The 14,788-nt window shown below is 36.7% G+C and overlaps 1 protein-coding gene across 2 annotated transcripts in view; it reads right to left on the bottom strand.

Moving 5' to 3' along the window:
* TPP2 (tripeptidyl peptidase 2) overlaps positions 1–14,788 on the bottom strand; it is a 50,350-nt gene that overhangs the window by 21,648 nt on the left and 13,914 nt on the right. For both annotated transcript variants that reach the window (XM_050981804.1, XM_050981806.1), the window contains exons 10-19: positions 13,433–13,532; positions 11,314–11,462; positions 11,070–11,185; positions 9,269–9,437; positions 7,202–7,359; positions 6,615–6,691; positions 5,687–5,793; positions 4,756–4,910; positions 3,513–3,629; positions 1,875–1,975 (exon numbers count right to left, since the gene is read on the bottom strand). In XM_050981804.1, the coding sequence (XP_050837761.1) occupies positions 1,875–1,975; positions 3,513–3,629; positions 4,756–4,910; positions 5,687–5,793; positions 6,615–6,691; positions 7,202–7,359; positions 9,269–9,437; positions 11,070–11,185; positions 11,314–11,462; positions 13,433–13,532 (1,249 nt within the window). The remainder of the gene's footprint in view (positions 1–1,874; positions 1,976–3,512; positions 3,630–4,755; positions 4,911–5,686; positions 5,794–6,614; positions 6,692–7,201; positions 7,360–9,268; positions 9,438–11,069; positions 11,186–11,313; positions 11,463–13,432; positions 13,533–14,788) is intronic.

Raw genomic sequence — 14,788 nt, 5'->3', positions numbered from 1 at the left:
AGCACATGCCATAACATCTCATATATTTTAACTATCCAAGCAGCATAAATTCCTCAGTTAAAATTAATGTCAGTCCAAAAACAAGTCTTAATGAGACTACAGGCACTGCCAAAAAAAAAAAAAAAAAAAAAAGAAAAAGAAAACAATGTAGTAGGCATGTCTAAATGCTCAAAATTAAAGGCCTTTAAGGGAAAAAAAAAAATCAGGTTACATTTCTAGTATTCATGCTGAAATCAATACTTGTCTTCATAACTGATTAATGGCACTGCAATTACAAGACAGAACAATTGATAATTCCTTTTTATAGAAGGCTGTGTCTTCAGAGAATGTAAGAAGCCTCACATTAATCTGAGTAGTAACACAGAAGAATGTATACTACAGAGTGTGTATGTTAAGTCAGACACACTTGGGAAAAGCAGCCAAAGTTCAGGGCAAGCAAACATTTTAGACTTTAAACATCAAAAAACGTAAACAAAATAATAATGATATAGTAAAAATCTAAGCTTCAGAGATAAAGAATAGGAGAATCAAGGTGGTCTGGCATCATTTAAGTTTACCTTTCATTTATTAAATCAGATAACCTCTAACTTCATGATCAGAATTTGTCTCTAAGGTTCTGCCAGCTCTTCCATTGTCAAGGGCAGAGAGACTAGTCACCCAGTAGGATCTGGGCGCTGGGTCAGACCACAAGTCTGTTTAACCCAGGTTTCCTAGTCTGGCAGACACTAGATAGACTGCTGACAGAAATCTTAAGAACTGAGTAACACCACATATGACATGATATGTCTCCCTAACATTCACCCTGCCTCCAAGCATTTGAAACAAGAGACAGAATGAAAAGCCATTCAGTAATTCTCTCTGTGTGTCATGACTCAGTTCATTCAAGAGACACTATTCCTGCCTTAATTTAAATACATAAATACTTCTCCATAGTTAACTTAATTGCAGTTAATTTACTGTCAGATGAAGAAGTAAAGAGCATGGCCATTTTTCCAACCAATAATGAGGCAAATATTAAAGGGACTGTTTTATTACCTCATTTAGGGCACATCAAATGGATTATTTCTGAATCTAACACTAGGTGATATGTTCATTAAACTCCTGGCAATTCCAATTTGTCAATTCCATTTAAAAGTACCTAAAAGACTCAGACAGAGCCCAAAGTCTCCACTCACAGGCCCAAATAATGGAAAACTGTGGATTACTGACCACTGTGAAATTGTTCCACATCTCAAAAGTGCCACTTGAAGCACATGGCATTTCTTTAACCTTCTGAAGTGACCAGCTTTAATCACTGCTGCACCACTCAGAAATTTTTCCAGCAAAGTTCTTTCCCCAAATCAGCATGTGTTAAACTAACAAGGTAAACACAGCTTTCCCCCAAAAGATCTGCACCAGATTCTACAAAAGCACTTTAAATACAGCAAGAGAGAGAGGACAGTTTTCCCAGGTCAGAATTTGGCAGGACTCCAAGCAACTGTTTAGGGAAAAAAAAAAAACCAAACAACAAGCCAAAATAAAAGAAACAAAAAAAAAAAAAACCAAAACAGCAAACAGTAGCACATAATAACTCCAATACCTCTACAAATTTTTTCTTTAGATTTTAAAGTACCTTTTACCTCTAAGTGTCTGGAAGCAGTGGAATATTTTTGTAAATTTTTCTTCCTTCAAATTAGCTTAAGGAAAGTAATTTGTCTTGAAAAAGTCACCACAAAGAAGAGAATGCTGACATATTAATTGATGCTTCCAAAGTTACTTTGAATTTGACAAGAATGTTTTTGTAATCCTGAATTTCACTGCTAATGCGTTACTGTTTTAACTCTACATATGAGCAGTTTTCCCAGTCTCCCAAAACAGTTCCCCAGAAGCTCTACCTGAGCGTTTGAACCCAGCTTTTCAGACTTATGCATGGAGCAATATCTTCGTATTTCAACAGGGACTGAACATCAAACCGTACGATGCCTTCTGAAGCGTGCTAGAAGAAGAGTATACAGCAATTATGCTTCTGTGCACTTACAACAGTAGAGGGGGACTACCTATTATGATCCCCCAAAATACAACATAAGCTGTAGTTATTTATACTTTAGCAAGTAATACTGTGTCATTTTGAAAGCATCACAAGTGCATTTCTATTTTACAACAGCAGATACTGGGACTTGCAAAACTTATGTAAATAAAACTTAAGCTCCAGTTGCTCACCTTTTCCTTCCTAATTTAAATACTTTGTACAAAATTGTTAAGTCATACTACAGGCAGGACAACATTTGTTTGTGCATTTAGGATTATTTACTTTCAATATGTAATTCAATATATACAATATAGAATATTAAAACAAGTATTTTATGGTGATTCCTAGGACGGTTATTACAGAACAGATTAACTCTGCAAAAGAGAAACAATACTGCATACATAGACTTGGTATGGGCAAAATAATTAAAAAAGTTTATTTCTAGCAGAATCCCATTACAAAGACAATAGTATATAAGCACTACTGAAATTTATTTTATGGATGTTCCCAGTGCTCAAAAAGAACAGAAAGTCTATTTGTATTCTCTTATTTTTCAGTGTCCATTATTCATTCGGTACAATCCTGCTGGGCTGGGGGCAGTTTCTGTGCATACCATCACTGACAACTGTTTCTTTTCTACCAGTGCAAGACCTGGTACCTTAACACTACCCACTCTTTCTTCCTCAGTTTATTCAGCTCTTAGAGCCTGTATACATCCAAATTCATCCACAGGAGAGCTACAATTTGCTCTGGAGTTTAGCTGAAAGAAAGGCAGGTGCCAAGACAGATTAGCATACTGCTGCTTCATATAGGTACCCACTCTCAAAAGAGCTCTCTCCTGAGGGAGGCATTGTCAAACCAAGCCAGGTTGCATAGGACAATAAAGAACACAAGTACTGTAGATATCACACTAACACATTAAGCAACTTTTTCAACCCTTTAGTATCACAGAACACTAGGAATCATGACACTGCCCCACCCACTGTACCTTCAACTACCCTAAATGATGACTCTCAAGCCAATCACCACATCTCAACAGAACATTGCATAGAAAATAAATTTTAAGGAAATTTTACTCTGAATATAGTATAGAGTGATGTTGTTTTAGCAATGGTAGTCTACATATTTAAGTACAAGAACTGTGGTCCCAGCAAAGTTTATTTACATAAAACACTTGGTACTCTAAGCATATTTATATTTTCAGCCTTTTAGTATGTTTTATGTACTGGTGTTGAATTTAGGTTTTCTGTTTAGGTTTTTTTCCTTTCTTTTTTCACTAGTGGTTTATAATGAAAAGGCATAGAAAAAAAATCATAAATAATGGTAACTGGCATTTCTCTGGGACCGAACTCCAACTTAACAACTTGTAAGAGAGAACATGAAAGTCTCGTGTACAAAAATAGTTTCACTGTTTCTAAATTCAGGCAAGAAGGAAGAAAAGCTTTTTTTCTCAGAAACCATAGGATTTCACAGTAATTCAATATAAGCACTCCGGAAAACTTACCATGTTTAGCTGAGGAGCACCACAAAGAACACCATGGAAAGAAATTGTGTAATTAATGCTAACATCACTAAGGCTTGCCCACCACCGAGCAACGCAAAATTCAATGGTTTTTCCAGCCTGGTAACAAAAGCACAAAGTTAGACTCCAGCTCCCATCTTCCTCTTCTATTGACCCCAGCCTCCCAAAACCCAACCAAAAAAAAAAAAAAAAGAAAAACACCAGAGTACAACTCAAAAAAGACCTCTTATGTCCAGTTTACTCCAACTGTACAGATTTGTACAGTACCAAGTAAGACATACTTGGTTCAGAAAACATAAGACAATTCCAACAAAACAGCATGACTGACAAATGCTTCAAAACAAGGAGTGCCAGGGTATACCCTACACAGGAAGGTACTGCTTTTAAATGTTCTGTCTTCTATTCTTATCCCTCAAACTAGGCAGACAGGTTAGTTCATAGATCAATGTAATGTGTGTCCCCTAAAAAACATGCATTAGAAAAAGAAATCTCACTCACTCCCTAAGTAAGATGACACAAAACTTGAGAGGTTTGAGTTAGTTTTGTTTTTGCCTGGTTGGTGGGGTTTTTCTTGTTTCAGTTTTTAAATAAAATAACAAAATGTGTCAATGGGACCAACATAGCTTGTGGTCCCCCACTGGATATTTCCACAGAGGGTAAGGGACTGAACTGCACAGGAATTATAACCGCCCTTTGGCATTAGAGCTATACAACTAAACTGAGCAAAGCAGGGGACAAACTTGAAGGAGGCTCTGTAACCTACACCCCTGAACTGCTAAGTTAATTCCCTGACTGTTTTGGACTCTTGAGCTCTTGAGCATTATCCAAGGTAAGACTCCTGTACCTAGGATGTATGAATGTGAGCCAGTCAGTTACCCCTGGCTTCAAGATGAAGATGTCCCAGACTACTGCATTAACCACTAAAGGCAAAATATGCTAACTATGCAACAAGGCATGGCGCCTATTTGAAAGGGAAACAAACTGCTCTGCATAAACAAACACAAACAAATTGCAGAGATTAACATGTATCATATTACTAAATAGCTCCGAAACATTAGCAAGCTGTTAGAGATCTTTTCAAAACTGAAAATCAGATGCATTGGCTACTGTAACAAACACACAAAGTCTTGGGTTTGGGGTTTTTCTCAGAGAAAAAAATCCCAAATAAGTTATGTTATACTGTACTGATACATTATTTTATTTACTCCACCCCAAGGTAACTTACTAAGACAGGAAATGCTTCAATGACTGAGCCTTTTTCTGGTAAGGATGAAAATTTGTAGAACTCATGACTTCTGTATGCTTTTTGCTTCACCAGCTGAACGGCATGAAGCACAAACTTGGCAGTCACATCAGCTGAACATGAACACACTGTCACTTCTAGATTAAAGAAAAAGAAATTTAGTTTGAAGACACAAGAATTTTAGAAGAAAAGCAGAGAAACATTACTTTCACAAGCAATTAGTAATTTCAGAAGTTATGCAGTACGCCAAGTGGGTCCACATGTGAAAAGTGCTTACACATCAGTTAATTTCAAAAGCTCTTTCAGGTTAAAAAACCAGCTAAATTCAGAGGATGATTAAAGAGAAACATGTTTCAATCAAATGGTGAAAATAAATCAGATAGTGCAGGTGTATTATCTGCATAGGACAGACTACTGAATTGCAAAATAAAGAGTCCTATCACTAACTTCAGTTTAAATGAAAGATTTTTGAAAGGATTATTGCTTAGTAATTTCCCAAAGAAAGACAGAAAAAGACCCTTCTTTTCTTTCTTGCAAAACTGTGAGCTTTTTACCCATTGTGAAAATCACATTTTCTTCAGTTATGACTTCTTTCAACATTACAGCCATACACCTTAAAAACTAGGTAAGCCTCAGAGAGTGATACTTTCCCATAAACATGGAACATCCCTCCACAGCCACTTCAGATTGTTATTGGCTGGTTTCTTTAAGACGTAGAATCAAGATCCTACTATACCAAAAACCGTGAAATAACTCAAAATCACTTATCTAAGACCTTAAAAATCAAACAAATATTTTCATATTCAAAACCTTCAGTATTTTATTCAGGCAGAGCTCAAAATTATTTAAAACCAACTTTGTCAAGTCTGACAGATGCAATTTTTTATTTAGTTAATGTGGTCATTTTTCTTACCAGCCCATGTAGCTCCCTGGGGAACATCAATGAAGTGCCTTCGGATCTGACCAGGTTTAAAATGGACATCTGTGTATGTCAGGTCATAGCTTGATGATTCATCTACTCTGTATTTCAAAAGAAAAACACAAATAGTAGTCAAACAAGCTGTGAAGCAAATTTTGGAAGCATTTTTAAATGCAAAAATACTCTAAAAATGTGTACAATGAGGATATTTAGTCTTTAACACCCATTATATTAATCCTACTAATACAGAATCTGACAGTAAAATGTATCAAAAAGATTTAAAATCCACCACACTATGTAAATACCTTCCCCAGAATTACAGTGCCTAAATAGAATTATCACAAAATCCTCATTTTCAGTGGATCTGCTTTTCCTGGCTGAGTGAACTGCCACTGAAGTGAGCTAAGGAATGGAAGTAGCAATATTTCCATGAACGAGTTAGAGAACAGTTACTTTGTCTTTCTCTCTCAGTGCAGACTGTCCATCAAACAGGTTTAATAAAATATTCTCCTTCCTTATCAACATCACATAAGTCTTATTTTTAACCCAAAGATGGGCACAATACCAACTCTAAACTCACTGTATTGAAGTCATGATCAAAGCTTATCCCCATGTATACAATGGCTAAATAATGCCCTCTGGCTCTATGTACTCTAGTTCCCCAGACAGAAATGAAAAACCAAACTCCATCTGACCTACACATATGAACAGTACATTGATTGATACTTTGGTCAACGATCCAGAAGGCATCTGTATGCTGATAGAACAGGAAGCTGCTGCCACTGTGGCTAAGCCCACCAGGACACACTGGTGTCATGACCAAATTATAAAAAAATGCCACAACTGCATAAGCCTGCTGTAAGAATCTTTTCAGGTTTTTGTAGAAAGTCCAGGAACTCTCAAGAGTTCTGGATTTACTCACCTTGTTGGTATAACAACAGTGATAGGAACTCTGAACAAAGGGCCTGCATTAGGCATTGCTGTATCATATCCACACACCTAACAAAATAAAATACAACAACTCAAAATCTGTAGTCAAAATCAAACTATAGAAGACAACATTCAACTTAAACCAGTTGCAGAGTATTTTGGATTTTTGTAGTTGTCACTGAGGAGAAAAGGTCATTTGAGCACTGTCCCCCTAAAAACAGTAAAACATCAACAATCACTGTGGAAAAAAATTATATTTTTCCCATTTTGACTCATTTCACCAGAGAGAAAAAACTTCATCAATGGTTATTTATTTGGCTTATGTTTTCTATATGCTCTTATTTTTCAAACACAGATACTCAAAGTTCTACAGGCATGTGCTATACATTGTATAGCCCAACTACTGCTGAATCCTGGCTTCAGTCTGTATAGACTGAAAGATACTGTGGCACTACTTTCTGGTCTGCAAAGCTCAAAAATTTTATTTCCTTAAATATTATTTCTATAAAATGTTGATAGAGACCCCATAAGGACATACAAAGGCACAAAATCTTGCTCAGAACACCAGTACTTTCATACCTCTGTATAATGCACTCCTCCACTCAGGCCACGTGGATCCACACGAATATTTATGTGTCGACACTGGTTCATGAGTTCTAAATGACTAGGACACTGGACCCATGGTGCATTTGAAGTTAAAGCTAAATGAAGCTGGAGAGATATTCTTTCAGTGTTTTCTGTCAGGAAACAAATTATAAAATTAATTCAGTAACGCAGACATAGGCACAGAGTCCACTGTAACAGTATTTGCCATTAAAATGCACACATTGGCAAAATATAATAGGAACCAATTCCTTAGGGCCTCTGGATCTCTGATTCTCCACAAAGGGAGTGTTCTATATTACTTCTTTTAATTTGACAACAGAAGAATAGCAGCAGTAGGCAGGAAAATAAAGGTGGTATCCAGCTTTGAAATTCCTCTCCCCTGAAACAGTCAAACCTGAGAAAGCCAAAGGTAGGCTGGTAAGCAAGGCTACCCAGAAAAGAGTCTGGAAGCAGGCATAAACTTCCTGCTATAGATAAAATGTTGCCTAACCCAGAGAAATACAATAAAAAGCAAATCACATTGATTCTGAATGCTATGCTAATTACCAAACTACATTATAAAGCATACTAAGCAAGAGGTAAAGTCTATTAAAATTACTATGACAATCTAGTCAGATTTTGCAAACTATCTGGGAGATTCTGCAAATTAGCTTTTATGCCAAAAATGCTATGCATTAAGGCACAGCTTCCAGAAAAGCATCCAGAGCAGTTGAAATGTTGGAAAGTTTTAGTTATTAGCAGCTTCCTCCTGCTCAAAAGATTGACACTTTGAAATTATTTTTTTAGTCCTAATTAAGTTTATCCTAATTTTCAGACATTTCACCACATCTAGATTAAGCAGATAAAAGACCACTCTATTATAAGTCCAGCAGAAGAAATAAAAGCTTGAAGTGAGCCTCAACAAACAAACTGAGCAATTAGCCTCCCTAAACTCTTATTTACAGTTTCTCAAACTAAGTCTTGTTGAAGACACCAGACACAGCACAAAAATAACTAGGGAAAACAGGTACCAGGGAAAACTAGGGAAACAACATCTATGCACCAGCGCCAGTCATTCATTGCAAATGCCTAACTGTTTCTAGATTGCTTATTTCCTGCAGAAGTCTAGTGAACAATTATTTTGTGTCACACGTTAAATTTAAAATGCACTAACTGCAATGTAAGCTGTCAAACAACTAAGTTATTTGGTAACTTAGTTGTGTTAGTAACCTGCCCCAATTCATACCCTTTCTGCCCCTAAATAAACTCATCCCTTCATCACATGCCAACCTTCTTGATGACCACTGGTTTTAGGAAAGGAATAAACTCAGTAACAAGCTCTCACATGGCTCCCTTCCCAAATACAACAGAATTCAGTCTCTCAGTGAGTTCCAATTTTTATTAAATAAAGCAGGGCAAAAGGGTTTGCAGAAAGAAAGGTTAAACCTTATTTTTATCTGCACAAGTTATTTTTACCCTTTTAGTAATAAAATCTATATAAATTCCTGTATTCCTAGATACCCTTAAATATCTTCATTAATTATTAGATGGTGAATAGAAGTCTAATTTGTTAAACAATATTTTTCTCAGGTTGTGAAAACTTAGATAAAGTCCAAATCTAGAATTTATAGTCTTTAAAAAACTGAGAAACTAATTTCTGGGTGCTTTCATCTTTAGAACAATCATCAACCTCTGCCAAAAGTTATCTACAACACATACCCTGAAGTTCTGTAATTTCATGAAACATCAGGGATCTATGGTTATTCTTCTCTGTTTCTCCAAAGTCCCCCAACCTATCTTTAAATTTATACAGAACAAAGAGATCTCTTTTTTTCAATGAGAGGAAGCATTGAAGCAACAGTCTCCTCAAACAATATGAAAGCCCCACATGCCAGTCTGATGTTGAAATGGAAAATTTGTTTATTTTGCTCATCTTCCTTGACCATGAAACTCACGGTTATACTGACTTACAGTACAGGTTCCTATCACTCATCATTATCATAGCTTTTTGTTTCAAGTTTGTATTTCTCTGCACCTCCACCTACTAAAGTTCTTTCCTACCTGTATTCTCAGGAAAGACAGGTTCTATGCCAACCCCATGATCAGATGGCGCCACAATCTGGGCTGGATCTCTGAGGTAGATTCCACGGTTGCTGCCGACAGTAACTGTGAAGCCGATGTTACTTGTGAATGATGAATTCTGAATGAGGTAGTCATAGGCTTTATCAACCTGTTAGAGCAAATTCTAAATTAACAAATATCAACTTAATAGCAATTTATGCATATTCTCTTCAATATTAAATTTTTAGCAAGCACAGTAAGAAGCAGTGAAGTACCTCACATGCTATCAGAGCAACGTGCAATTACAAGATACTCAGTACAGAAAATAGAGTATTTTGTATGTACTGTATTATTACTGTACTTCAATAGAGGCAATTTTCGCAGTCTGCAAGAGCAAGAGAGCCCAGAAAGCCAAGAACATTTCAGAAAACAAATAAGGCCAAGTCTCTTCTGCTACAAATCCACAAAAAGATTCCTATTCAGAGATGACACTGAAGAAGACCCAAGGCCCAAACCTACTATTCTAATTTAGGTGACTTTTTTGTAGGTGGAGCAACACTAGTTAAAACATTTAAAACTTTTATACAATAAGAAGCCAAGCAATTAAAAAAAGACAGGCAATGGAATACCCATACAAGTCTTATATATTGATACAAAGTAAAAGAACCAAGTAATGAAATCCAGCTCTGAGTTTAAGTACATGAGCTGTCACAATAAACTCACATAACAAATTCATCTTCTTGTTTTAAAAAGACACTTTTCCACCTCACTTGCTATTTAACTGACTACAAAAATCTTAAATTCTCTTCTACTCGACAGCAAGGTACCTTCACCTGTGAAGATTAGGGCACTCTCCGTTGAGACAAGTAGACATATAACATCTCGTCTCCAAGATCAATTCTAATCCCATTTTAACATATAATTTAATCACAGGCTACTAAAACACCAAGTACGATTGGTGCATTTTATTTTTTATTTAGTATAGCTACAACCACTGCTGCCTTCTGTATCAAACTCAGCATTACAAATGTGCTTAGCAGATATTACTTACTAGGCTCTAGCATCTCCAGAACTTGAATTTTAGGTTAAGCATTTAATAGCAGCATTGTGAAGCACAAGAGAAAAATCTTAGTACTTCTATTAGAAGGAGTGACTGTAGGCAAAAACCAGCCCCAGCTCTGTAAGAACATAAGCTATTGCACAGGGAGATAGTCAGCATGCCTTTACCATACAGAGAATCACATCATAAATTTCCAAACTACTCTGAAGCCCACAGGAAACTATGAGCACTCCGGCTTTTTAGTGCAGGCCTGCAGCAAAGTCACTGTACAACTGCAGCTGTACTTCTCTGTGAACCAGCATGGGTATCTGTTTTCACTGCCCAGAACTTACAGTCCCAGCTTTTCTCTGACTAGAACAAGTTCAACTGTCTCTGACAATACTTAAAAACATTTTTGGACGTTAGGACAGAATTTAGGCACCCATGTGGCGCCTAAATCCACATGTGGGTGATAAAAACCTACATCCCACTTTTATGTGCATGTATCTTTTTGATCAGCCTAAGAACATGTCCAGTTATCACATTTGTTTTACAGTAACTGCATGCTGAAACTGGAAGAACCTTCTCATTCCTCCTCCCCTCCCACTACATTCCCTTCCTCTCCCCCAGAGAGATTTGAGAATCAAGTAGCATGGAACAAAATGAGTGAGATCACCTTAAAAGCTGATCTGGCTGTTTTGTGGGTTAGTTTTTCACCAGCAGTTATTTATATTATATTGGTTCTTTTTTTCTTTTAAATACCTGAATAATACCATGTCCTTGTGCAAATACTTCTATGTTTTCAGCTTTCACTGCAGTATTTTCTAATGCTCTTCTGACAGAATGAACAGTGTAATGAACATTATTAGCTTTGAGTCCTGAAATTAAAAATAAGAGTGTTACTGGATCCAACAAAACATTTGAAAGTGACAGCATTTTTTTAAGAGGAAAAAGTATCTAACCTCTTTTAGATGCTGCTTCTATGTTTAACATTGTAGCACTTTACCTGACAATACTAACGCAATGCCTCCACATGCATTGGGAGAAGACATGGATGTGCCATTCATGAGCTGTGTTCCTCGCAGAGTCCAGTTTGGAACAGAAGCAATAGCACCTCCTGGTGCACTGATACTTACTCCAAGGGCTCCATCAGTGCTAGCATTAAAAAGCAATGGTTAAAACACCAACATTTTTTTTTTCTTTTCACAATTTAAGATAAAGTTGTCAGCACACTTTAAAAAAAAGTTTGCTTTAGAGAATACTCACTGCATTTTACTTCAGTAAATCCATTAACCCATTAAACCCAAGAAAAAGCTTTCCACCAACTAACAATTTAAAATGTCATATTAATTACCAACTGTGCCTGTTTTACAGTGAGAGGTTTCTAAATTTTCACTCCTTCAATATTCTCCACCAGGCTTGAGTTTAGCCAGCAGAATACTTTCTGGGATTTGAATTACAAAATGCACACAAACCAACCTATTAAACACTTCAATAAATAAATTAGTATTCCATGTAGCCTATTCAATGGTTATTGCCTTAAAAAATAAAACAGTAAAAGGGGGAGGAAGGCTAGAAAAGATCCAAAACCTAGACTTCTAATTTTGCATGTTGACAGTTCACTACCAGGTTAAGTTTTGAATTTACAAGCCTGAGACAAGAGGGCAAGGAGAGAATACATAAAAAGTAATGTCAAGACATAGGTCATCAGCTGGGCCTAATCCCTAAACCCCACTTCTTTCATATGCATATTTAAGAACAGAGCAACAGTGTGCCTATGGCACAGTTAGAATAGCATCTAGTTTTCAACTCTGTGAGCCAGATATGCTCTGGATAGACAAAAATTAGACTGCTTGAATAAGGACAGCCCTGTGCCTGAGCTACTCAGTTCTGTAGAGAGGCAGGATATTTTAGGGTACTTATATCCCACACTAACACCTTCATATGTCTAAAATCTGTTTGAAATCAGAATATTCCACATATGATATGGCAATGTGACGTTTGGACATATTTTATATAAATTCATAAAAAGGTTCTGCATCGCAAAACCTCAGGACAAGCACTGCACAGCATATCTGCCTGAAAGCCTCTACTGCTTACTGGGACAGACTGATCCCTACATCAAAACTGCTCTAGCAAACTCTAGGAACTCTCCAGTAATCTGCATACCGCACCCTAAACAAGGAGAATCCTCCTTTGGCCAGACTTGGCCTTTCAGCTGACTACTTTACAGGGCACAGTGACTAAGCACACAAAAAGGGATCTATAAATGTGTGGGTGGGTGTGTGTGTGTGGATCAAAATTAATTACAAATCAATCTCCCTTTCTCAGCTGAAGGTAGAGAGCACATTTCTCTTTTCCTTACACAAAACATGACAATCTTTCATAGTAAGATTCTTGAAACAATATACCTGCCTGTAAATATGCAAACATCATAACAGCTAGAGAACAATTCCAAAGTCTAAACACTGGCAAGAACTCAAGAAGAGATGTTACTATTTTTTTCTTTGTTTGTCTATCACATTTCTATCAGATGCTTCTGAGAAATGAAATAAAAATTGGAGTTTACATTGCCCTTAAAATTTCTTTCACACATATTTCAGAAAATTTTCTGTAGTGTAAGGCAGAAAGCAATTTTTTCTGCCTACTCATAACTCTACTGAACTCAAACAAAACCCTTGAGTAAATTACACCATCACAGCAATGTCACTGAAGCCAGAAGTAACACCACTGCAGTAACAGTATTTATTTTAATCTTCATCACTTATAGCACATTTAACTTCACCACACTAACCTAATGAAATAAATGCTATAGAAAAAAAACTAAATTAAAAAATGCAAACAAATTTCCAAACAACCTTTCAGTAACTTTTATCATCTTTGAATAGATCTGCACCCTAATACTTTTATGGAAAATACAGACTGTGCTGAGGGAGTTCCATGCTATACCTTCTCCTCCAGGAGTTCTAGATCCCAATACACAAAAGTGTTACCAGAAGAGCAGGCTAGTTATGCCCTTTCCACAGGCAAGAAATATTTTCATTTTGTATTAGTAACTGATTTTAGATTTTGAGTTATATCACCTGAACCCCAAAGTTATCAACTGTTCTTAGAATATAACCTACCTAGGCCCTCTGGATGACCAAGTGTACTGATTTGCTGGCAGTTTTTCTCTCAAAGAGTATTCAGCAACCATCATGTCAGGTGACACGTAGGCACCAACACCTGTAAAAAGCATTCAAGCATTTTAGATGTAATATTAATTTTTACTAAGAACTAAAGTAAAATTCTTCTGTGGTTTAAATTATTTATGAGAAGAATTCTTGCTTGACATTTAAAATGGAAACACACATTTTCCATCTCATTAAATCCAGATATTTTTGCAAGACAAGTGTAAAGCATCACGCTATGCGGTAAAAATCTGATGGACACACTGTATAATAGTAAAATATCATGCAAAATTCAAAGTTTCACTTTTATTCAGTTTTAATATAACCTTCTACACTTCTTTCTCAACAGGTAACTTGTACATTTCTTCTCCTTCTCCTGCACCTCTTTCCTCTGCTCTGCCACAAACTGCAACTGCATGTCAGAGCAATCCACGTGAATTGGTTCATGTTCACATGGCTCCCAGCTACACCCCCTGGAGCAAATGGCCACACCCACACATCTCAGTCAGGAGACAGTCTTTACTGAGTATCAGTTCCAAGTACACAGAGTATGTAAATGACTGCATCAAAGCCTGATAAAGTAGCAATTGTAGAAGAGAATGCCAAGGATGTACACTGCAACTATGATTTTGTTTACAGCACAAGCATGGTGGCACAAAGCTACCATACCAAGCTGACAAATTTGGCAAGGCTCGTGTCTGTCTGTGTGAACTAAGCCAACCTGTCATCTGTATTTTGCTTTACCCTCAAAAAAACAAAAACTCTATCTGGTTCCCTCCAGATGGAGAACAGGAGCAAGCTACTTGGCATGCAGAGTGAATAATCACGCCATCTCTAGAGTGATACAACTAAGCTGAATTGACAAGAGTAGATGCACTGTAAGAGCAAAGCCAGTGCAGACCTGAAAAGAGCTTGTTAGTTCTAGTTCCAACCCCCAGTCTCAGGAGTGAATTAATAGCAGATTAACTTCAAGAAAGTAATCAGCATTAATGCTACTAGCTGCTTGGAATAGCAGCTCTCCAGCTTCCAAGGCTTCATGCTAGTCTCCTTACATACCGGTCTCCTTACATAGGAATTCTTAAAAAGCACACTTAAAAAGCATCTTGTGTAATGCAGCAGCGAGACAAAGGATTTATTTACAAATTAAGACTAAGGAAGTTACCCCTGAATGCCAGACATTTTGCTGAATCTTATAACTCCATCTTTCACTAAAATATCAAAACCATATATTAACCTATCAGAAAAAGAATTTTAATGATAGTAATAGACTTGCACCGCAGTGGCACTGCAGCTGGAAAAATTCCTCCCCTA

Source organism: Serinus canaria, chromosome 1 (genome assembly GCF_022539315.1).
Source record: "Serinus canaria isolate serCan28SL12 chromosome 1, serCan2020, whole genome shotgun sequence".
Lineage (NCBI taxonomy): Eukaryota > Metazoa > Chordata > Aves > Passeriformes > Fringillidae > Serinus > Serinus canaria.
Note: the sequence above shows the minus strand (reverse complement) of the source record. Positions and strands in the feature narration are given on the sequence as shown.